The 23,183-nt window shown below is 42.1% G+C and overlaps 1 protein-coding gene and 1 pseudogene across 1 annotated transcript in view; both read left to right on the plus strand.

Moving 5' to 3' along the window:
- Tf (transferrin) overlaps nucleotides 1-22,178 on the plus strand; it is a 31,806-nt gene extending 9,628 nt beyond the window's left edge. Inside the window, exons 7-17 of the mRNA XM_003476728.5 lie at nucleotides 409-587; nucleotides 1,374-1,551; nucleotides 3,140-3,294; nucleotides 6,754-6,847; nucleotides 7,660-7,692; nucleotides 9,097-9,252; nucleotides 11,077-11,206; nucleotides 13,311-13,375; nucleotides 16,975-17,159; nucleotides 20,473-20,662; nucleotides 21,983-22,178. Coding sequence (XP_003476776.2) covers nucleotides 409-587; nucleotides 1,374-1,551; nucleotides 3,140-3,294; nucleotides 6,754-6,847; nucleotides 7,660-7,692; nucleotides 9,097-9,252; nucleotides 11,077-11,206; nucleotides 13,311-13,375; nucleotides 16,975-17,159; nucleotides 20,473-20,662; nucleotides 21,983-22,017 — 1,400 coding nt within the window. The 3' untranslated portion in view covers nucleotides 22,018-22,178. The remainder of the gene's footprint in view (nucleotides 1-408; nucleotides 588-1,373; nucleotides 1,552-3,139; nucleotides 3,295-6,753; nucleotides 6,848-7,659; nucleotides 7,693-9,096; nucleotides 9,253-11,076; nucleotides 11,207-13,310; nucleotides 13,376-16,974; nucleotides 17,160-20,472; nucleotides 20,663-21,982) is intronic.
- On the plus strand, nucleotides 18,534-20,466 carry LOC111753406 (tubulin polyglutamylase complex subunit 2-like; annotated as a pseudogene).
- Nucleotides 22,179-23,183: the final 1,005 nt, after the last annotated feature.

The following is a 23,183-nucleotide window of genomic DNA, read 5'->3' on the forward strand; positions in this document are numbered from 1 at the left end:
CTTTTCTAAGTAGTGCACACTCATTGTTTCTTGTCCTTGCTGCTGTCCACGTTCAGTAGTAAGACATGAGCATATAGGGCCTATTGTTGCTTGGGTTTTTGCTTCTGCCTCAGGGGCAGTGTTGTCTAGCAATGGACCAAAGGATGGTCTGGTTTCATCTTGGCCTTCAATCATCCTGCTGATAGGACTCATGGATGTGGGGCAGCCATCACTGCCCTTGGCACTGAAAGCCTCGCTGCCTTCATCTGCCCTCAGAGTTAATTTCCTGCATGTTCTCTGGCTCTCAGTGATCAGTGCAGGCATCTCAGCTCATGCTTTCTGTGATCAGTAGGACTGAAAAGGTGGGGAGGGGTCACCGCAGCTCATGGCTCTGTGTGCAGTCCCCTCACCTGCTCTTTCCCTCCCCAGAGGCCCTGCCTGACAAGGCTGAGAGGGACCAGTATGAGCTTCTCTGCCCCGACAACACCCGGAAGTCAGTGGATGAGTATGCGCAGTGCCATCTGGCCAAGGTCCCTTCTCACGCTGTTGTGGCTCGGAGTGTGGACGGCAAGGAGGACTTGATCTGGGAGCTCCTCAATCAGGCCCAGGTATCCTCACCTGCTGTCCTCCTCTCTCCTGCTTGGACTTAGCAGTTTTATTCCTTGCTTTTTGGCCACTCTAGGTGTACTTGTGTGTTCAGGGCACAGTGGAAATCTCACCACAGATCAACCATTCCACAAGCCCCCAGCTGGGTAGGAGTCCTCCCAGAGCAGTAAGGACCCTCCTCTGGCATTAGCATCCATCAACCTTTACCTTGTGGGTCATTGACATCTCTTTTCACATTATTCCACTTCTTCCCATGTGAACCATGCTTTTACTGCCCAGGGAAAAATACCATCACTTCCACGGAGACACCTATGACATTGCTCCCATCCAGGGAAGAGCCTCTCTCCCGAGGTTTCCCACCCTGGCTGCACAGGGAGCTGCATCCACTGCCAGCTCTGCTCCCTTACAGCAGTGGGACGTGGGCTTGAGCTAACTTCCCCTCATCTCATTGCTCCCAAGAGCTGAAGCAACCACCATACATTCACTGCCAGCCTCTCAGTGAAACACATTTCTTGTTCTCTGAAATCTCTTAGTCACTCAGGGACACAGGTCCAGAACCTCACTCAGGGAAGGGAGTTTGGTGTGGTTCCGAAAAGGTGATGAACAAAGAAGGTGCCGGATGGAGGACAGCACGACTGCCTCTGCCTGTTTTCTCTCCTGGCATCTTCAAGTTCCTTATGGTTCTGTTTTACTTTGTTTTTTGTGGAGTTCTTTTGTTCTCTTCAGTCCCAATTTTCAGCCTCTTTTGCTTACTGTTGCCACTGATTCTTCCATTTTACTGTGAATAGGAACACTTTGGCGTAGACAAATCGAAAGAATTCCAGCTGTTCAGCTCTCCTCATGGGAAGGACCTGCTATTTAAGGACTCTACGCAAGGATTTCTAAGGATCCCCCCCAGGATGGACTATAGGCTATATCTGGGCTACCAGTACGTCACTGCTGTTCGGAATCTACGGGAAGGCATATGTAAGTACTCAGGAAGGACCTCAGGAGCTGGGGGAACTGTCAAGGGCCAGAGTCAGTGATCCAGTTTTTCCAAGGACCTGAAAGTCTCCTGTGTCTTTTTTCCTGTCCTTCCCATGAGCTCTGTGTTAGACTGATGCTAAGTGGCAGCAGTCATGATGCGATGGTCTGGACATCACAAAAGCTTTAAAGGAAACTAATGTTTTTAATGACTTGAGTTGGTTTCTTTCACTATTTTCCTTACACAAATAAGGATTGCCCTTCAGGGCAATTGTGAAACCAATTAGCCTGTCACAAAATAAGTAAAATAAAAAGATGTGTCTAAAGATCGCACATCCCTAGCACATATTATGATCAACACATGCTATGATGAAGCTGGGGTTCTAGACAGGTCACTCCCAATCCTGAATTTTATTGAGTCACTGGGGTTTTGCTTGTTCATTAGTTTACTCGATGGACATATGTTGAACATATAGCCATAAATTTGGCCAGGAACTGAACATACAAGCCTATATTAGATTCTGGTATCCAAGAACTTTCATACCAGAAAGAAGACAAATGTTTGATAAACAGTCATACTACTGAGTCATCAGCTATAAAATTAGGGACCTGCTTACAAGTGAAACAATAAAAACAACACAAAACCATGGTCCTATGAAAACACAAAACAAAGAAAAATCTGGGGGTTGAGGTATGGCTGCCTTGAAGTGACTTGGGACTGAGTCTGAGAGAGGAGCAGGTGTTCACTTGTTCCTCTGACATTAATTACATTGACCATATGTTAGCAGCACTTAAACAGAGGGTGCTCTGGTGGCAGGACAGGCATGGCCCTGTTGGAACTCACGTTCTCCTGCAAGGAAACTAACACTAAATATGGGCACAGAAACATAAACATAGCAGGTGATAAAGTATTATTTGAAAAACAAAAATGAAAATACCAGCTAGAAACCATAGAATGTACAGAAATTATAGAAGAGAGCTGTGCTACTAAGGAAGAAAAAAATTTGACTCTAAATGAAAAGAAACTGTCTTAGTCAATTTTCTCATTGCTGAGACAAAATACCTGATAACCAAAGTTAAAAAGAAAGGTTTATTTCATCTCACAGTTTATAGAGGTTTCAATCCATAGTCAACTGGCTCCAAGGCAGAGGAGCATCATGGAGGAAAAATGGTTCATGGTAGGTAGATGACAGCAAATGCAGCAAGCAACAAGCAATGACTGTATCAGCCCTCTTTCTGTCTCTAATATTTTATCTAGGCTACCTACCAAGAGTGGGTAGCATTCACACCCTTAATTCTAGCACTGCACCATGAATCAGTCACAGCGTCACACACTCTAGATCCAGCCACTTCTGAAAAGCCCCTACCTATGATTGCATGAAACACTGGGGGACATCTAGATACAAGCCATAACAGAAACCAATCAAGAGATTGTGTATTAACTTTTCTAAAGGATGAATTCTTCAAATGGGATGTTTGTTTTTGCTGACAAATTCTACTATTTGCATGAAGGCAATTAGTAGCACTGATAAACACCAGAGAACATCAGAGGCCTCTCTTTTGACCTTTGAGTCTTTTTCTTGCACCACAGGCCCACAAAGCTCACAGGAAGAATCCAAGACACTGAAGTGGTGTGCTCTGAGCCACCACGAGAGGCTCAAGTGTGATGAGTGGAGTGTTAACAGTGAAGGGAAAATAGAGTGTGAATCAGCAGAGACCACGGAGGACTGCATTGCCAAGATCATGGTATGTCACCTCTGTGTCCGTAGGACAGTCTCCTGCCACTTCTTTCTGCTGTCCCACAGCTAAGGCTGAGCCAGCGCCTGTTTGTGGGAGTGATGCAGACACTTTGGTTCCCAGGGTCCTTGTTCTAACTGAATGAACACAGCACCATCGGACATTCAGAACCTTAGAGTTTGTGGCTCAGTTTCCTCCTCATATTAGTGTTCAATGAAAGGCTCTGAACATGAGCCATGTTCTGCTTAGGAGGCATGGTGGGGATGTTCAAAAACCCTTGGAGCACCATGGTGAGGACAATAGATTCTCTTTTGATTTTGCAGGCAGGCACAAATTTGCTTTGTTGATTAAAATAGTACTCTATGTTTGCTTGTTGAAAAATCCTTAATGATAGAAGAAAATCAAAAGTACTGCTTATACTTATGTAACTAAGAGGAAAATCTCTTGCTAGGATCATATCATATAGGTTGCTTACCACCTCTTGCCTCATGAAATCTAATGGGCTTTTCCCATCATTCTTTAAAAAATCTGATTGAGGAGCTTCTATGTCGGTGCCTGCTTCAAGGTGCCAGGTAGGTAGTATGTCTGGAAGGGTTCTGGGATCTCTAAGTTCTGAGTCCTCTTCCCCCAACAATTCTAAAAGATGCCCTATCATCTCTTCTATTTGGCTGTTAAGTTGGAGCCTTCATAATAAATTACAAATGTATTAAAACAAAGGTACATGGGAGACACTAGAACTTCCTGTCATTATCAACAGTATCTTGCTCAATCTATCAAGTTTTAAGTTTTGAGCACTTAGGAATAACCACATATTTTCAAAACTATCCTGAAGTAAAACTAGCCGATCAGCTCTTGTTATTTTATATTTCATACATTTTGAACATTACTTTATACTATTCTAAATGAATTAAGCTTATTTTTGTCAGAGTTAACACAGGAAAAATCTAACTAAATTAAAGCAAAGCCCCCAACTCAAAACCTGAGTCTCCACTTTCCGCCACCATGAACGTGAGCAGTTTGGAATGACCACCGGTAAGGGCCGTGGACTTACTGAATCTGCAGTGGCTGAGCAGTGACAGAAGTGTGAGGCTGCAATACTGGAAGGAGCAGGAGCCCCATTAGTTTCTGTGAAATGAAATTAAGAAACTGGAAAAAAAGCCAAGTGGATACTGTAATACTGATAAACCACAGCCCAGCGGTGAAATTCTCATGGGAAGTCAAATGTGATCATAAGATACTGCAACAACTAAACACAGACAGAAGCAGATTTCTTTGAAGATGAAAACAGACAGAAGTGGTTCTGGACTAGAACTACTGGAGAATTGAATGGTTACTTAAAGAATTTGGATCATAAAAAGGACCTTGTTTAACACAGGCTAAAAAGCATGCTTTTCTTGCCTAGGGAAAATAGAGCTTTGAATCTCCCAATAATAGGTGATATTTGTGCATTTGTGCATATGCACAAATATATCACATGCACAGATATTGTCTTTTTTGTGGTACTGAACCCAGGGCCTTTGCACTGAGCTATATCCCCAATCACTTTTAGTTTTACTTTGAGACAGGGTCTCACTAAGTCACTAAGTTGCCCAGACTGGGTTTAAACTTGTGATCCCCCTGCCTCAGCCTCCCAAAGTGCTGGGACTATAGGTGTGTGTGACCATATCACTTCGGGTATCATTCTTATGTCATTGGATCTGTCGTGGCAAATCAAAACAAATTAAAAGAAACACCTCAAAAGAGAGGATGTAAAGGAACTTGGAACGAGCTAATAGTTGGAAAACAAGGTACTTAAGGTACTTTCTGAAGCTGCTATTTCAGCAAGTTTGAAACAGTTTAAAGTGACATTTAAAATTAATTTTAGCCCTGACCTGTGAAGCCTGCAACTGGCCTGGTAAAAGAAGACTTTGTGTTGAATATAGAGAGATTAAAACACATTTCTAGGGCAAGATACTCAGCAACACTGAGCAAATGTATGGAAGAAAATAACTTCTCCCTCAGCATCTGCTTGTTATGGCAACTCAGATAAAACAGGAAAATGCTTCCAAACACATTCTCAAATTGTTAGGCTCACTCCGTTCCTCACAGTAAGCCAAAGCTGTTCTCTCTCAGGACATCCCTATTTTTCACGGATAGAATTAGTAAAATATTAAGATAGCAAGTTTATGTCTGTCTCACTTTTCCTTTTCCCTTCCTACAATGTACCATTTATGATTACTGTCAGTATACAGAGGTTTCTGAACCATATTGAGGGAGCAGTGTTTAAGTTTCTGGTTTTTAAATGTGATTTATACATATAGTTTGCAATTTTTAAAGTTTGTATAGAAGGAGAAATAATAAATACAAATGGTGTATGAGGTGAGGCTTTTAACTTAAAAGTATTAAAAAAGAAAGTCTACTGATGTAAAATTATATAATTCAAATACTGAGTCAAATCATTAGGGTTTTGTTTCTGTGTTCCTTCTCTGGCCTTCCCTGGCCTTCCCTGGCCTCCCCTCCCCTCCCCTCCCCTCCCCTCCCCTTCCCTTCCCTTCCCTTCCCTTGCTTGCTCTGGTGTTTGAAGCCAGACCCTTGTACATAGCAAGGGTCTACCACTGAGCTATACTTGCAACAGAATCAAATCACTCTTCAAGAGATTTTTTGCTGTGTAATTAGTCTTCCATACATTTGAAGGAAATAAATAGGCATATGCTGATGTTTTAAAGAAAAACATCATATTTTAAATTTAATATCTATTCCATAGCATGGATTTTCAGCCTTTACTTAGCCATTTTTCTGTCACTGAACACGCTTTGGCTCCCCTTTGCTCTCATAAATCACATTTCTGGTTTTTCCTACTCATACTTTTTTTTACCCAAATAGTTACCCATGTACACATCTAATTATTCCTTTCAGTATATTCATAGAAAGTATATTTCCAGGTCCAAGGGAATCTTGCAGATCTTGTTGATTCTAAGCATTTCTGAAAGGTGGGCTTCTTATCTCTGAGTACTAGACCATTCGTGAATATTTGACTCATTTGTAAAACTTTTTTTCGACCATGTACTAAAATAGCACACAACCAGTGGGGCTAAAATGTGGGGTTAGAGCCTTGTCCCCAGACACAGTCCCGTGTCCCTGGCTCTGCTTCTCCATCTCACAGATGAGAATGCATAGGTCCAGAAGGGTATTATAGGACTATCTCTGGGATGGTGTGTCCTATGAGAAGACAGGAAAATTGAAAGTGGGTCACCTGCAGTCTATCATCAGTTCATGATGGTGATGATGGTTTGCTGAAAATGAGAATACATTTATTTTACTTTCTATGTTAGGTATGCCTGATTGATCTTTCAGGGGTTCTGTATCATTATTTGCTATTTACTTGCTATTTAGAACTTGGGCTGGGAAAGCTCTTCAAAGAGTTGGCTAGAAGGGCAGATGAATAGGAAATAGCATCTTTTCAATTGCTGTGATTTGTTGTACCTACAGAGTGGGGAAGCAGATGCCATGAGCTTGGATGGTGGATTTGTCTACATAGCCAGCCAGTGTGGTCTGGTGCCGGTTATGGCAGAAAACTACCATGGTAAGTGCAAGACGACACCCTCTGCTTTCCTCCTTCTGGGCCATGGAGAGAGGAGAGGGGAAAATCACAGCCCTGTTTGCACTGTGGCTCTCCCTTACTCAGTGTCTGCCACTAGCCAGACTTTGGATTCCCTCATGTAGAATCTTCATAGTCATCTTTTAAAAAGGCAGTTATTACATCCCTCAGTGGTAGGAATAGAAGCTCTGAATGCCATGAAGTCTCTGCTAAAACTAACTCTACTGTAGAGGACATCTAATATTGCTGGCTGGCCTTCCAGTTTCTGGACTTCATGTTCTTCCTGCTGCCTTGATGCATGGATTTAAACATAGTCAGCCTGCACCCTATGTTGGCTCTGTAGAATAGGAAATTTGAAACTTATAGTTTGTGCATAAATCCTAGAGCTCAGTAGCCAAAGATCTTGCATCATTCAGGGAGCCTACACTTGTTGAGAATTAGTGACATGGGTAGTTTTATCTTACTCTGTTTATTCTTAGTTATTACATGAGATAGGCATGAATCTTTTATTTTATTTATTTATTTTATTTTATTTTATTTTATTTTATTTTTAACACTTGAGGTTGAACCCATGTATTGAGTTGCATTCCCAGCTCTGCTGTTAACCCTCAATCTCCCTTTTAAAAATGTATTTGAGACATGGTCTTGATAAGTTGATAAATTACCCAGACTGGGTTTGAATTTGTGACTCTCCTGCCTGAGCCTCCCAGACTTAGAAGTGTGCATCACTATGTCTGGCTTAAAAAAAAAAAAACCTAAATATGTGTTTAATACTTTCTTCATTTTCTTTTCTTTAGAAAGCGCTGAGTGTAAAGAAGCACCTGAAAAAGGTAAGTTGGAATTTGGTAACCTCAGGAATTAAAAGGCAAATTTCTACTACTTTAGAGAAGTGGATAGGTAAGTTTACAATTCACATCACAAGCAGACCATGGTGAGAGGTCTTTTTTTTACAAAGCAAAGGCATTACGGAAGGAAGTAACTGATAATGATGGTTATTCCTTTATACCTGCAATAAGTTGTACATGAGATTTCTTATTTAATCCTATAAGGTAGGGATTAGCATCCTCTAAGGATGCATAAGAGGACCCTAGGGCTCCAATAATTTGTGGATGGTCTAGCATTACACTAAATCTAGGGTCTTCTTACTGCTTTCCACCACCTCAAATTCCCTAAAGCCTGCATATTCCAGATGACTTAGCGGTGGGGAAAATTTGCTTGTTTATTCCATATGAGGTTCAGAACATACACAGGCAGCTGTCTAAGAACATAAAATTACTTCATGTCTGTGCTAGTGCTGGGCTCAGGAACCCAAGCCAATCTGGGTCTTACCCAGGGTTCCAGCTATGGGTGGATTTGGATCTATGGGGAGAAGCAAGTCTCGAGGTGAACACTGGACCTGAGCTCAGGCCCCTACAGGCCATATAGTGGTCAGCCATCAGTGCAGTCTGTGCCTGTCCCTCCTACAGAGTGCAAGCTCCTAACCTTTCCCCGTCACTGGAGGAGCTGACCTCTTTAGCAGCTCTACAAAGAGCCATTCTTGCTCCATGGATAATAATTCTGTTTCTTGTTAGAAACCATATTTTGAACTGAATAAACTGGAACACTGAAATCATGAATTGATGTTCAATGCCTCACTATAAAGACCAGCATGTACTTAGTGCTAAAGTGCAACTGACTTGTTTTTTTATATTTTCCATTTGCATAACTATTGTATAAAATTGTTTTCTATTGGAAAATGTGATTACCCCTTGTTGTGTAGTGGTCTTATACTACTCTATCTCAATATATGTTAATTTATAAAATACAGGGGTTACATTACTAAAGTATTTTGTACTTATTCCTCTACAATAATACACTGGAGAACGGACTGTGGGTTTTTAACTTCAGTAACTGTATGAATTCGGAGAATGGTTATACACCAGCTACTGCTCTAGTGAAAACATATCTTAGTACTTTGGTTTTTCTGTATATTTTATGTTTTTAACTGACACATGAAAACATAAAAGTTGTACATAATAATAAAGTACATGTGATATTATTTGATCCTTAATGTTCAGATTAATCTGTTGCTGTCAAGTGCCTTGACTTTACTACAATGACTGCAGAGATCCTTTTGGGACACTAAGAATGATCCAGAACATCTTTTCTGCCCTATGGAGATGCTGCCCTTTGATGGGAGCAGACACTTTGTAGGCTCCAGAAGTGTTGACCCCTCTCCTTCTGTGTCCTTGTAGGGTATTTTGCTGTGGCAGTGGTAAAGAAATCAGCTCCTGCTATCAACTGGGATAACTTGGAGGGCAAGATGTCTTGCCATACTGCAGTCGACAGGACTGCTGGCTGGAACATCCCCATGGGTCTGTTGTACAACAGAATTAAGCACTGCGAATTCGGTGAGTGAATCCTGGGAAGGAGTGTGGCAAGGTCATAGTAGAAAGAAGGGTCCTGCAGGAGAGAAGTGTCGTACGAAATGCTGTGAGCCCAGGTGCCACAGAAGTAGCATTTTGTAAGAGTGACCCTCAAGGAAATATCAAACAGGGATACAACGGTTGTGGAGTTAGTAATTGAGTCAAGATTGTTCATTTCAGTTGCTCATAATGGCTCGTTAGTATACATTTGCTTTTATCTCTTGTTAAAAAGACCAGAGGCAAGCAGTCCATGACTAGTATGATCATGATAGTTTCTTTCTCTTTCTACTCCACCATTTGCTGCATGGGGCTTCCAGATTCAGTTACCCCATGGTTATTATCATACCCACAGTTCAGGCCCCAAATACCGAGTTAGAGCAAATAGAGTCTACACAGGCTACTGCCAGCTTTATAGAGGAGCCTTCCACAACATTTAACCAACTGTTTGAGCTAACTTCTTCCCGTTGTTCAGAACCACACTGGGCTGTAAAAGAGAATATAATTTTTCATTTGAACATGTTCCTGCCCCATATAAAACCAAATATTTGTTACCAAGGAACAAACGATATTAGAAACACAGCTAGCAAACCCTGCCATAGGAGTTCTACAGGCTATGTGAGTGTGGGTGATCTCTGGTTTCTTAAGGTATTTGCAGTCATATTAGGTCACTGCCCAGTTCCTTGGCTTCCTCTAGGGGTAGGTAGCAGTTTATTCTTACATTCTTTGAATATCCATCAGGTACAAGTTTATTTCTACCACCTTAAAGCTTCTGGGTGTAAGATACCTACAAACAAATGTTTTACAATGATTCCAGTTTACATTTGCTCCCTGTTTCTTTCCTGCCAACTCCAAGGAGGTCTCTAAATCTGGTTACAAATTCCAGAAAACCCTGTGCCTCTAGGGATAAGAGATGAGACCATAGCTCTGCCCCAGTACATTACAGTGCCTCTATATATTAGTTTGACGCAAAGCAAAGTACACTTGGGATCATATCCACAAGTCATAGGGTGAGCAGCTCTCTCCCTTTCAGGTTCTTACTCTGTGGCAGTGCAGAAGGACGCGCAAATAACAAGCAGTGGGGAATGGGCTGGGGTGTGCAGTTTATTAGAAAAAACAGAGAAAATCCCCCAGTAGGTGGGGGGGACAAGAGGATGCCAAGGAAATGCCTGGCTCTAAAAGCTTCTGACTGCAAGCTGACAAAGGGGCAGAGAATGCACAAACATGTAGATCTGTGGCTGCTTTGCCAGGTTTCCTGTCACCAGCAGAGTCCATTAGTTGTGTTTTTGCAGCTCCGGATTTTCCTCAAGCCTTATGTTACCTTGACTTTAGTTTACTTAGCTTAGTTTGTTCAGGCCTTTGCCCTTTGTCCGTTTATTTTTTGGTCCCAGTGGGCTCCTGACCTCTGTGCTATCTCCTGCCCTTCTGTACTTTTACAGCATTGGGCAAACAACTGAACTGCAAGGGAAATTCCCATCCCCTTACTGAGCTTGTTAACACAGGAAGGGGGGCATCTGAAAACAGGTTGCCTAAGCTCAGGTATTTTATTTGCTCTTTCTTTAGGCTAGTGATGACACTTTTCTGATGCTCAAAGGAATCCCTTCCATCTTGAAACGTAATGGCCATGACCTCCTTTTCCCAGCCTCAGTTTTACAGCCTGTAGTCTGCCAGCTGAGTTAGTGGGTGGAAAGTCACAGGATAAACTAACATGTCTACTTCTTCTGGACTACGTAGCCCTGTTATGTGTTAGACAAAAGTCAGCAGTATTGGCCGACTGGCGAAGAGCTGACTTCTACTTGTTCTTCTGCATAGATACATTTTTCAGTCAAGGTTGTGCTCCCGGGTCTCCAAGAAATTCCAGTCTTTGTGAGCTCTGTGCTGGCCCAACTGTGTGTGCTCCTAACAACAAAGAGGCATATTATGGCTACTCGGGAGCTTTCAGGTGAGCCCTTTACTTCTAACACAAATACAATATCCTAGTCTTGACCAATATCCTAGTCTTTTAGGAACTAAGGTGAGATTCTCATATTTAGTCTGTTAAGTGATGCGCGAATGAGGATGGGATATTTTGCAACCAAACATAGAGCCATGCAGAGGGGCATCCAGGCTCTTCCAGGACACTGTCTGCTACTGTGGCTATTGTAGACTGAAGACATGAGGTACAGATTAGCAGCTCTCAACTGAGGGCAATTTGTCCTCCAAGGGACACTGACAGTGTCTAGAGATGTAGTCCACTGAGACAACATTGTGCATACAGGGTGTGAGAAATGCTATTAGAAGCAGCTAAACTTTCTGTAAGGATAGGATAACTCAGTAGAGCAAAGCATTATCTAACGCCAAATGTCACTAGTGCCAAAGTGATGAAACATTAATATAGTTGAATAAACACTGAGATGGGAGTTTAATTCAAGCTCCCCCATGCACCTCTGGGTAACCCAAAGCCATTCTCATCTGGAAGCACCAACTAGTGAAGTGCATAGCTTTTAAATTCCTCACTACAGTTGTACATTACAGTGTCTGTCATTTATATGAAGACACCTATGAAACCTATTACATTTCTTCCTAGTTATCTTTGCTGCTGCAAGCCTTCTGTTATCTGGTAGTTCCCAAAACCATGAAAGGCACAATGCTGGTGGTATTGTAACTGAACTTCCCAGTAGTAAAGATCATCCCTATTTTTCAGTTAGAATAACCTTGTAAATTAGAGTAAGTACAATCCACACTCCACACATTTCTAATTGTACGAAAGAATGCCTTGTTTTCACAGGAATTTAAGAGACTGAGAGGGACTGAAAATATTTCTTTTTGACCCTTTCCTTGTCTCTTTTCAGTGATGACACGTTTGAGAATTACAGATCAAGAAAAAAGGCTCAGCTTTTGCTTACATGTTTAAAGCCTTCTTTTCATAAAAGTATCTCACAAAACCTAGCTACAAAATAAAACCTATCAAATCGCCAGACTTTGAACTGAAAAGAAAATGAAACACATTCAGTACATGGTACACCAGGCATTCAGCTTTTTCAGCTAGCTTTCCCCAAGACTCTTGAACTGCTGCAGGAAGAGTCAGGTTATTTTGAACTGCTGCAGGAAGAGCAGGGGGGTTATGGTAGACAGAGAGCAGGTTGGGGCCTACTCTACAAGTGTTCAGTCTAGGGGCTGGGGATTTAGCTCAGCGGCATAAGCACCTGCCTTGCAAGCAGGCAGTCGTGAGTTTGATCCCTGGTACCGATAAAAAAAGGAAAAAGACAAAAAAAAAAAAAAAAAAAGAGTTCAGTCTACCTGGCTCATGGCTTAGGGCCTTATGCAGATGCTGAAGGACATCCCAGTCCAGTGTATGTGTGATGTGTACTTTTAAAGGAGTACCGTTAAAAGGAGTAAAGGATCCATAATCAAGAGAGTTCATTTTGTTTGTATTTCTTTTCTGAAACTCCTTGCAGACTTGCGGCTCAGATCTGTGTTTACAATCCCCAATACCTCCTCCAAAGACCTGCAGACTGTGATTTATTAGAGGCAAGTGCCTGTACAGTAGGATGGCCATAGTCTCTGCATTTCTCAGACAAAACCAAATGAAATATCAAAAAACACCTCCAATGTTCCTTGAATGTTAAAAGTTCTTTTTTTGAAGGAATAAAGGAACAATTGAGATTTTTGATGGCATTTCAATCTTTCATAAGTGTTGCAGAGACATTCACATGTTTCAACAAGTTGAAGGAATAGAGTTTTCCATTTACATTTCATATGCTTGCTGAGGGAGGTACCACCTTACTAGAAAACAGATTTCCTGCTGTCTGTGTTGATGTTAGAAAAGGGTGTAATGTGTTGGAGAAGCTGAACCAAGTTATGATTTAGTATGTGGAACCTAGATTGTATAAATACATAGCAATTTAGAGCCTTGCTTTTTCTTTATCTCTTATATTGCTAAGTGATGAAATGGAAGCTGACTGCTGCTATTAGGTGCCCAGCCTGGATCTATCAGGCGACCCTGTGAATAACACGTGCGTCAATCTGATTTCCTCTACTCTCTCTCCCCATCTGGATCTCTGCAGATGTCTGGTGGAGAGAGGAGATGTGGCCTTTGTGAAGCACCTGACGGTCCCAGAGAACACTGGTGGTATGTGCACATGTTCCTCTGTCCTCCTGATGTCCAGGGCAACAGGATTCACTGGCACTTAGGGGTGACTGTGTAGAAGAATAACACACTGTCAGACTCCAAAGCTCTAATTCTCAACTGATACGTTCAGTGAAGAGAGAAATATTCACCTAGATGGGTAGGCTGATCTGGCCCATGGAGTCCTCAAAGGCCCTAAATTCTCCTCAAACAGCTACAGATCTTATGCCTGCACCTTAATACGTCTATGCTTATTTCTCAAGAATAAGACATTCTTTTACATACCTATAGTACAAGATTAGGAAATCTTACATGACCTGGATTTAACACTGCACAGTACACATTTATGGGTTTCCAGTCATTTCAGTAATGACCTTAGTAGTTTTTCTTCTCATTGCTCTGGAACCTGGGATATAGCTCAGTAGTAGAGCACTTGCTTTGCATCCATAAGGCCCTGGTTATGGCCCAGCACCAGTGTGTGTGTGTGTGTGTGTGTGTGTGTGTGTGTGTGTGTGTGTAATGTATTTCCTGGCTCTGTCCACTGAGAATTCCTAGAGGCAATAACAACATACCAGTAGAAATGAGCATCCAAGATAATGACTTCTACGTACTATTCTCTGGAAAAAGGAATGAGAAATCCTCGGGAAACAAGCTAATTTCAAGGGTGGGCAGGAAAAAATCTATAGTGTGGTACTCACAACTGACATGTCTAAAGAATTACAAAAGATGGCAAAACACTCAGGAGCCAGTTTGAAGGACCTCCTGCTGCCAAATCTGGGAATTTTGAACATTAAAATCAGGATAGCTTTAAAGTCTAATAACTATTAGACAAGTGAGAAAGGGCAATTTCTTCCTTAGACAATGCTAAATCAATGAATGTAGGCAGAATGGCAGAGTTAGAAAACTTTTATCTGGTAACCAATATGATGATAATCAATTCAGGGAAGAATCACCAGTGGGTCTGGTGGCAGTGAAAGTGAGGAGGCCTTGACAGTAAAACAAAACAAACATGAACACTGGTAAGCATAAGCACTCCATACTCCTCAGTGTGTCTTCCTGTGGTGAACCCGCTAATGTGCAGCAGGTAATCACTTCCCCACTCCACGCAGGTGTGTTCCTCCAACTGCCCAGGCTTCCTGGGTGCCTCATCTAGAGTAAAGTAGCTCAATGCCAGGCTCTCTAAAAAGCCTTCATGCATGGCACCGCCCCCCCCCCCCCCCGTCCTACAACGAGAACCCTCTGTCCATGTTGCTAGCATTATTAAATTAACCTATGATACACTTTGGTCACAGAACACCACTGGACTCTGTTTCCTTTTGTCATATGCCCATCACCTAGGATAGCACATGGCATACAGCTGTTGCCAAGAATTTATCTGAAAGAATATCAGGTTGACTGATTTTTCGTTTTTTCCTTTGTATTATTTTTGCTTTTCCCTTAAGGGCTTTCCTTCTTTCTGATTCAGAATGTTACCTTAACCTTAGTCTTTGTGGCCCTTGATTTCTTTTCTTACTTTTCTGAGTAATGTACCCCCTCCATGTCTAAGTCTTTTTTTCTTACTTTTCTGAGTAATGCACCCCCTCCATGTTTAGGCTTTTACTCTCTATTCTTTGCAAAGACCCCAAGATCTTCACCTCCTAAATAGGATTTAGGAAGTAGCCTGACTGCTCATCCACTGCAGTATTTTTGTTCTCTAAGGTGTTAATTTAATGCACAGAATACACTGACAGACATTGCAAACTTAATTTGCATAAATTCCTCCTCTTCCTCGCAAAGGTCACTCCTCTTCTTTCAGCCTCTGCCCCTATAATCTTTTCAGACTCCCTGCAAGTCAAAACTAGATTTAATCTGTCTATGTCTTATGTTATCTCTTAAAATCATATGTCTTGGGGCTGGGGATTTAGCTCAGCGGCGTAAGCGTCTGCCTTGCAAGCGCGTAGTCATGAGTTCAATCACCGGTAAAAAAAAAAAAAAAAAAAATATATATATATATATATATATATATATATATATATATCTTAAATGCCATGGTATGTTATAGCTTAGAAGAAGCCAGGTGCAAAAGCATGTTTTTAAAAATCTTAATAACGTATACATGTGTGTATATGGTATGTACATGTAATAAAAAGACAGGAAGAAATGTATGAATTCTGAAGTGTGTGTTGTGAAATTATGTTTCAAAAATGTCTTCCTGATACTATGCAGCATTTTTCAAATTCCTATAAACCTGTATAAATTTTTTTGAAAAACAGTATTTTACCCTCCTCGATGCCTATGGCTATCTTTCTAGCTCAGAGGAAAATCATCTTTCATTTAATATTTTTAATATTCTACCTTTAGGCCGTAGCTCATTTGTTAACATTGGTTTTTATTCAGCAGTCTGTAGAGGCCCACTGTTCCTACTGCCTCAGTAAAATTTGTTAAGATTTAAAACTAAGAACAAATATAAATATGTAATATCACTTGCATGTTTATGTAGATAGATGCATATATAATAAGGCGTGGATGGAAATACTCAAATGCAATATCAAAAATCAGAGTTTTATTGGATCATTGAACAGAACTGTTTGCAGTATCATTGTTGGAATGTCCACTCAACAAGCTTTAATTTTGTGACTTGAACAATTATTTCTAAGATGGCAATATGTAATCCATTAACTAGTGATTTCCTACTGTTCATTTTTTTTTCTGTAAATCTGTATAACTTGTACCCTTTCACTGTTTTTTTTTTTCTTTTCTCCTTAAATAAAATTAAAAAAAAAATTAGATCTCTAGAAGTGAGTGGGATTTTGGGAGTATAGGCAAGGAAGAATTTTAGTTTACAAATTGCCATAAACCTGTATTAATTTTATTGAAAAACAATATTTTACCCATCTAGATGCCTATGGCTATTTATATAAATAAATTTTTATGAGCATAATCTCAGATATAACTTGTTCAATTAAAGGAAATTTAATTAAAAATAAATAAAAAAAGATAAAAATCTTGCATTATGAGATAGAAATAAAAGTTGGAAAACAGGTTTGATACTCCCGTTAGCTGAGTTTTGTTTTTCTTTTAACAAAGAGAATATAAAAAAGACGAAGCAAAAAGTTGACACAGAACAAGAACAATACCACACAGGCAAATACACATTTTTACTTGGAACTAAAATGTAGGTGTCCCACTTAAAATGCTGGTGCAGATTCTGAAACTGTCCTCTGCGAAATGTCATTTCATTTGGAGATGCCAGGTTACAGGGTGGAGATTGATAAACTTGGCTTAGAGCCTTATGTTCTTCCTATGTGGGAGTAAGGAATACAGAAGGCTCTGGATTTTAATAGAAAGAAAGGTCATTTTGAGTAACATCCACAGAATGAAGTTCACTCTTCCCTGGCTGGCCAGGAAGATCAGGCGGGGACAGTCATTAGTAATTGCTGGTGTGAGTTTAGCATTACTTCTATACCAGGTGAGGGTTCCTTCCTCCCCGCATTGCATAAACCCAATGTGCATACTTCTGCCACTTCGGCTGGCCAAAGGGCCCAGATTCTGCAGTCCCACAGTGACTGAGGCCATCTCCTCTGGCTGATCCGCCTTCTTCCTCTCTGCCCCCTCCTCCTCAGGAAACAACCCTGCTGCGTGGGCTAACAATCTTCGCGCAGAAGACTTTGAGCTGCTGTGCCTTGATGGTACCAGGCAGCCTGTGGAAGAGTATAAGAAGTGTCACCTGGCTCAAGTCCCAAATCATGCTGTGGTCACCCGGAAAGATAAGGCAGAATTCGTTCGCAGTGTGTTAGGTGAACAACAGGTACGGACCGGCCAGGGCCTCCCACCCTTTATTCCTAGGTGGGTGGAGGTTATTTGGGGGAGCTCACAGCTAAGTACAGCCTTCACTCCAGGATTCTTTTCTGAAAATGCATTAGGAGGCTAGAGAGACTACACCAGAATATCTGGGTTCAAATCTCACCTCACAGCTTTCTAGCCGTGCTACCTTAGGTATGATCTCACTTCTCTGTGCCTCGGTTTTTATATATAAAATAGGAATAATAATACTTACACTCATTTCTCAGTTAATGTGGTGACTCAGCGAGTGATGCATGCAAAGGTCACAGGACAATGTATGGCCTACAGAAAGGGCTTGAAATGCACTACATTTGCAATTATAGAACAGGGTCACTCAGGCCTGACTCTGCTTCTGTATCTTGGTCACTAGAAATTAATCCCCACCTGATCGATGAACCCTCCGGACCAGAAAACCGTCTTCCTGACTCTTGATTCTGATTAGGAATTATGACTATTTCCCCCAGCTCTTTGTTCAAAATGAAGAAGACTGGTCCTGTTTCCTAGCAATCTTTGATAGAAGCCTTGAAAAGTGGATTTCTATTTCTTTTACAAGGCAGACTGAGTGGTGCCTCAAAGAGCCTGAGGATAGGGGTCTGACCATTGTATCTGTTGGCTCACCATAAGCTTTCTTTAAAAGCTAAGCATATCTTCAGCAGTCTTTTTAAAGTACATGATGACAATATGAGCACTTAATGAACTTTCATCATTTCATTTACAACCTTAAGAGTCCTGGAGAAGTTTAGTGGCAGGTCCAAGATAGGATTTGAAAGGCAGCCAAACACGAACTTAACGGTCACCTCTGCTATTCCTCTGGGGAGGCTCACAGTTAATGCCTTCTTTGGCAATAACATCTGAAGGGACAATATTACTGTCTTTGTGTTTCCTATACGCAGCCCCCAAGGACAAGAGCAGTGAAGGAGTAGAGGGAAGAAAGATTAGAAAAAGCAGGAGTGGCTGTGGGGGTGTCACATACCTGTAATCACAGCACTCTGAGAGGCCGAGGCAAGAGGATTACAAGTTTAAATCCGGCCTGGGGAGCTTATGGATACCCTGTTTAAAAGAATGGGAGAGGAGAGGAGAGGAGAGGAGAGGAGAGGAGAGGAGAGGAGAGGAGAGGAGAGGGCAGGGAAGAGGAGAGGAGAGAAGAAGAGAAAAGAGGAGAGGAGGAGAAGGGAGGGGAGAGGAAGGGAGGGGAAGGGAGGGGCGGGGAAGAAGGGGAGAGGAGAGGAGAAGAAACAAGAGGAGAGGAGAGGTGTGGAACAAGGCCCAGGGGCACCCTGATAAGCTGGTGCCACCAAACCAAGCTGGGGTTTCCATCTACCTTGCTGGGGTCTCAGGCATGGAGAACTATAGCTTCCAGCTCCTGGCTAACTTCCTAACTCTAATGCCCAAGGTGCTAAGACTAGGTCTGGGTGCCAAGTAGGGACGTGAGGCATAGAGGAGACACCGTCCCTGCTGCTGGGCTGCAACAAGCCACACCTCAAGAAGCTGACCCTGGGCATCACGCTCATTCTAGACTCTTCCTCGGGTGTGACAGGGTTGACCATCATCAAAGAGGCACCTGCTGAACCTCATGATTTCTTCATGGGAGCAAAAACATAACTGCATGATGCTCGAGGGTAGGACGAACGTTTACCGACGGAGTGTGAGACTAGATGAGCAGCACATAACATATCACTGCATGGGACAGTATGACAGTTAAAAGCACATCTCAAAAGTAACTCACCTCAACCCGTCTTCCATGTATTCTCTTCCCAGTTGTGCAACGCGGGTAGGCCTGGAGAGTGGTACATATGAAAGCAGTAAGGACCAGCCAGAGAAGTTTTATTTTGACCCTTCGAAGGTGACATTTGAATGGGATTCACACAATAGGAATAGGAAGACGTGCCTTCCCTGCAAAACTGGGAAGCCAGCATTAGCACAAGACACAGATCTAGTTGGGGACCAAGTGTTATATTGCTATTTTCTCACAGATACTATTACAGCCTGTTGTTACCCACTGCCACCCCCCTGGGTCTGTCTCAGTGTTGGTGTGCTGTCACTGCTATGGCATTAGCCCACAGTGCTTCAGCTTGTGTAAAACTATCTACAACACAGACAAGCTCACAAAAGAGACCAATTCCTTCGTGAATAAGCTGGATCCCAAGCAAAGTATTTAAAACCAAATATACGATTTTTAATTCAAAAAAAGAAAGGGCTTATTCAGGCTGCAGGTGATCATTCCTCAGGTCTTCCTACCTCCAAACCTTCATCTGATTCTGCAAACCCAATCCACAAAAGAACTAACTCTCCACCAGTCCCACAGCAATGGTTTCTATGTATAGATGGTCTCAGGGAAGGTCACAACCTCAGATTTGCTGTAACTGTAAGTATCTTCCTGAGTGACCAAAATCCTAGGCCTTTTACTTCATCATTAGGTGAGAGTTGGAAGGGCATACTCTCTGAATTTTACCCAAGAGTCCTTCTCTTCCAAGCAGTGGGTTGTGCCAGCCTGGCTCCAAAACTGTGGAGAATCTCTGATCTTAAGTGGCCAGATAAATTATTAATCTATTCTTCTCTTTTCATACCTGATCCTCAATGCCTTCATGGTGTTGGTGAAGTCCTCTGAAAGAAGCCACTGGTTTTGGACTCATGAAGCATTAGAACCATACAATTCAATAAGCAGCCACTCTTTAAATTACATTTAAAAGTTCATGTCTTTGATCGCCTTTACCACGTTTCAAGAATTCATATGGCTAGTACTTTCCAATTTGGGTAGTACAGAGATAAGGAATGGTTCCATCATTGTGGAAGTTATTTTGGAGATCATAACATTAGAATATTTTCAGACTGATCTTCCTCAAATTAGTTAATTTTTGGTTCTTTTTGGTTGATGCCTTCGCCTAGTGGGCTGTAATGTTTTATGACAACTTTTGAGTATACAACTATATATTCTTTATATACTTTACCAGGAACGCAGCTCATTCTTCTCATTTTTCAGTTTCCCATGAAGTTTGTCATTCTCATCAAATGAAAGGAGAGAGAGAGAGAAGTGATAGGTGGGAAAGAGGATGTTCTCAGAGGAAAACAGGACAGAGGCCACCACAGAGCACTTCTGGGCATCATGAAACCATGCAATTGGACTTCAAGTGGGTGAATGGCAGGCGAGGGAGGTAGAAAGAATACTCTAGCTTTTCTTGCTTTAAGGTTCTCAGCGCTGGTTCGGTTTAAAGCCTCTGATACAGGTCCTCAGCTGCTCAGGGCCACAGGTTTTCACTCACTTTCTGTTCATTTGGCAGATTCTGTTTGGAAGTCACGTATCTGACTGCACAAGCAAGTTCTGTTTGTTCAAATCTCAAACCAAGGACCTCCTGTTCAGGGATGATACAAAATGTTTGATCAGAATTGAGGATAATGTCACACCTGAGAAGTACTTAGGAGAGGAGTACATCAATGCTGTCCGTAATCTGAGAAAATGCTCCACCTCACGTGAGTAGCAGAAACACAGTGCGGGGAATTTGGAATCAAAATGCAGTGGTGAGTTCTGGGTAATGAGTGCAAAGGAGAAGTAGGCTGTGACGCAGGACATGGTCACATGGGCAAGATGAATCAGCAAAAGGGCAGCCTAACCTAGACCTGCACATACGATAGCCTAGCCTGTGTGGCTAGCCTGAAGAGAGTGAGGGGAACTCAGATCCACAGGATGAATGTACTGAACTTACTGGACATGCAGAAATCCATCTTATTTCTAAGCAAATGAAGGGTTTATATTCACATAAACATTGCTTTGAGGCAAACTTTTTATTAGCATTACCTTCTCCAGTATGATAGCCACTAGAAAAATATGGCTACCTAAAGTTGAAAAATTTTTATTTCCTTAGTCACCCAGTCACATGCTGAGTTCAGGAGCCACACACAGGTCCATACTGGTGACCAAAAAAGTATCAGCAGAAAAAGTTCTTTCAGACAGTGTTTCTCTAGAGAGCTTCAACAATACTAAGCTCTGGTAACTATAAAGTTGCCAAGGATACTACTCACCTGGAATACTAGATTTGAGGAACTGAATAGGGCACACAGTGGAGGTATAACTGCGCTGGGAATAATGAATTCACTGGAAAGCACTTGGGAGATGTGGGGGAGTCACTTGTTTGAGCAAGTTATTCAATAACTGTAGTGAACAGATAAGGGAGTCTTGGTTCTAATTAAGCATGCTGATTCCCAGGCTCTGGAGACAGTGATTCAGCAAGTCCGTGACAGCTCAGGCTGATAACTGTACTTAAAAAATTGACTCGTTTAATCCTGTTGTAAGCAATGTGCTTGTCTAGGGCCATTGTTGGAACACCAAAGTCAATATTGACCCAAGTCATATCGTCCACAAAGGGAAAGAGTCTGGGCCTACTGTTCTCTGCCATGTCCCTCACCTTCAGCACAAAGTCTGGCAGGTGCTTCTTGCTATGTTAGTTTCTCACCTGCCTAAAGAGATCTGGGAGGACAGTCTTCCTTGGCAACTTCCAACCATGTGAATTCAGGTGTGTGAGCTGCATCCATGAGAAATAAAGTAGGGGAACACTGGAGAGGCAGGGAAATCATGTCACTGTCCTTACAATCCCAGTGTGGGGTCTTCCCCGGTGAGGGACAAAGCTATTATAGGAAAGTGGACATGAGCACTGAGAGAATGTCCAGTCCATTCGCCAGAAGTGCAGGGCAACCAGTCTAAATGCTTTGGTACTATGTGTAACTGTCCATTTACTCAACAGTTCACAAGTCAATGTAAGCACATTTTCATTGTCCTACTTCTCTACTCTACAGGACTCCTGGAAGCCTGCACTTTCCACAGACTTTAAAATCTAAGAGATGGAGCTGCCACTGCAAAGGAGATGGGAGTTCAGGTGACCTCCAGGCTTCTCCCAGCCTTGTTGCCCTGAGGAGTTTGTGCCAACACTGTCTTCAAACTCTGTGTTGGCAAATGCATAGGACACACAATAAAAATTACTGTTGAATTTTATATTTCAAAAACTTCCTTCATTTCTAAGCATGTCTTTTTTCCTATCTGATTAAATATGTGTGTAGTTGGGACCCTCCTCCTGAGTTCAAGATTCAGTCTTTCTCTGCAGCTCTGTGTGGTGCCCCAGCAACACAACCTGAGTCTAACCCAAAGAGCAACGTTTTGGAAGAGTCTGTGTGGTCATAATGGAATCAAATGAGTGTGTGCGTGTGCGTGTGCGTGTGCATGTGTGTGTGTTGCCAAGGAAGCGGCAGGAAGAAAGATGGTGAGTGTCACAAAGATCAAGTGTCTAGTGAGTACAGGAAAAGGCCACAGAAGACAAATGGTTATTTTGATATTTTTAATAAAGAGCAACTAGCATAGTCAAGATCCTGATTCTAACCAGTTAGAAAAAGTGAAATTGAAATTTCCTCTGCTAGAAATCATCCCTTAGCCTGATGCCACTGTCATTTCTGTCTTGTCTCCTGCCTTTTCAACCCAGCTTCCTGTTAGGTTCCTTTGCTTTGCTATGTTGTTTATTATAATCATCTGAACACAGAGCACCAGTCTTTTGTTCTGTCCACTTCCCTGACATTACTTACCCTCACAAGAGTCACCACCCACCTGCCAACTGCTCAACCAGCTTACTTCTTTCATGCTTGAGCCTGTTCCTGAAACGACTGGCTGCCGCTTCTACCTTAGAATTCTTTTCTTTAGCTGCTTTTCCAGAGCAGCGCTCTGCTTTGATTCCTATCACTTTTTGTTTATGTATGGCCTTTACTGTGGGCTCATCATAGCAGCCTGGAAAAGCTTGCGGGAATCTTCTGGAGTTCTTCTCTGAATCTAGTGCTCCTCTGACTTTCCAGGCCTTTCTTTAGCCAAGCTAATAGCTTCTGGGCATCCATATTGATAGTTTTGATCCCAGCCTCGAGCATCTCCACACTGATATCTCCTGTCAACCACAGGTCTATCCTGCGGAGTTTTATAGCAGTCAGAACCCCAATAAATAAAAAACTGGGAGTGGGG

The sequence above is a fragment of the Cavia porcellus genome, unplaced genomic scaffold (assembly GCF_034190915.1).
Source record: "Cavia porcellus strain 051 isolate PalLab524CR breed Dunkin Hartley unplaced genomic scaffold, mCavPor4.1 scaffold_5, whole genome shotgun sequence".
In the NCBI taxonomy this organism is placed as follows: domain Eukaryota; kingdom Metazoa; phylum Chordata; class Mammalia; order Rodentia; family Caviidae; genus Cavia; species Cavia porcellus.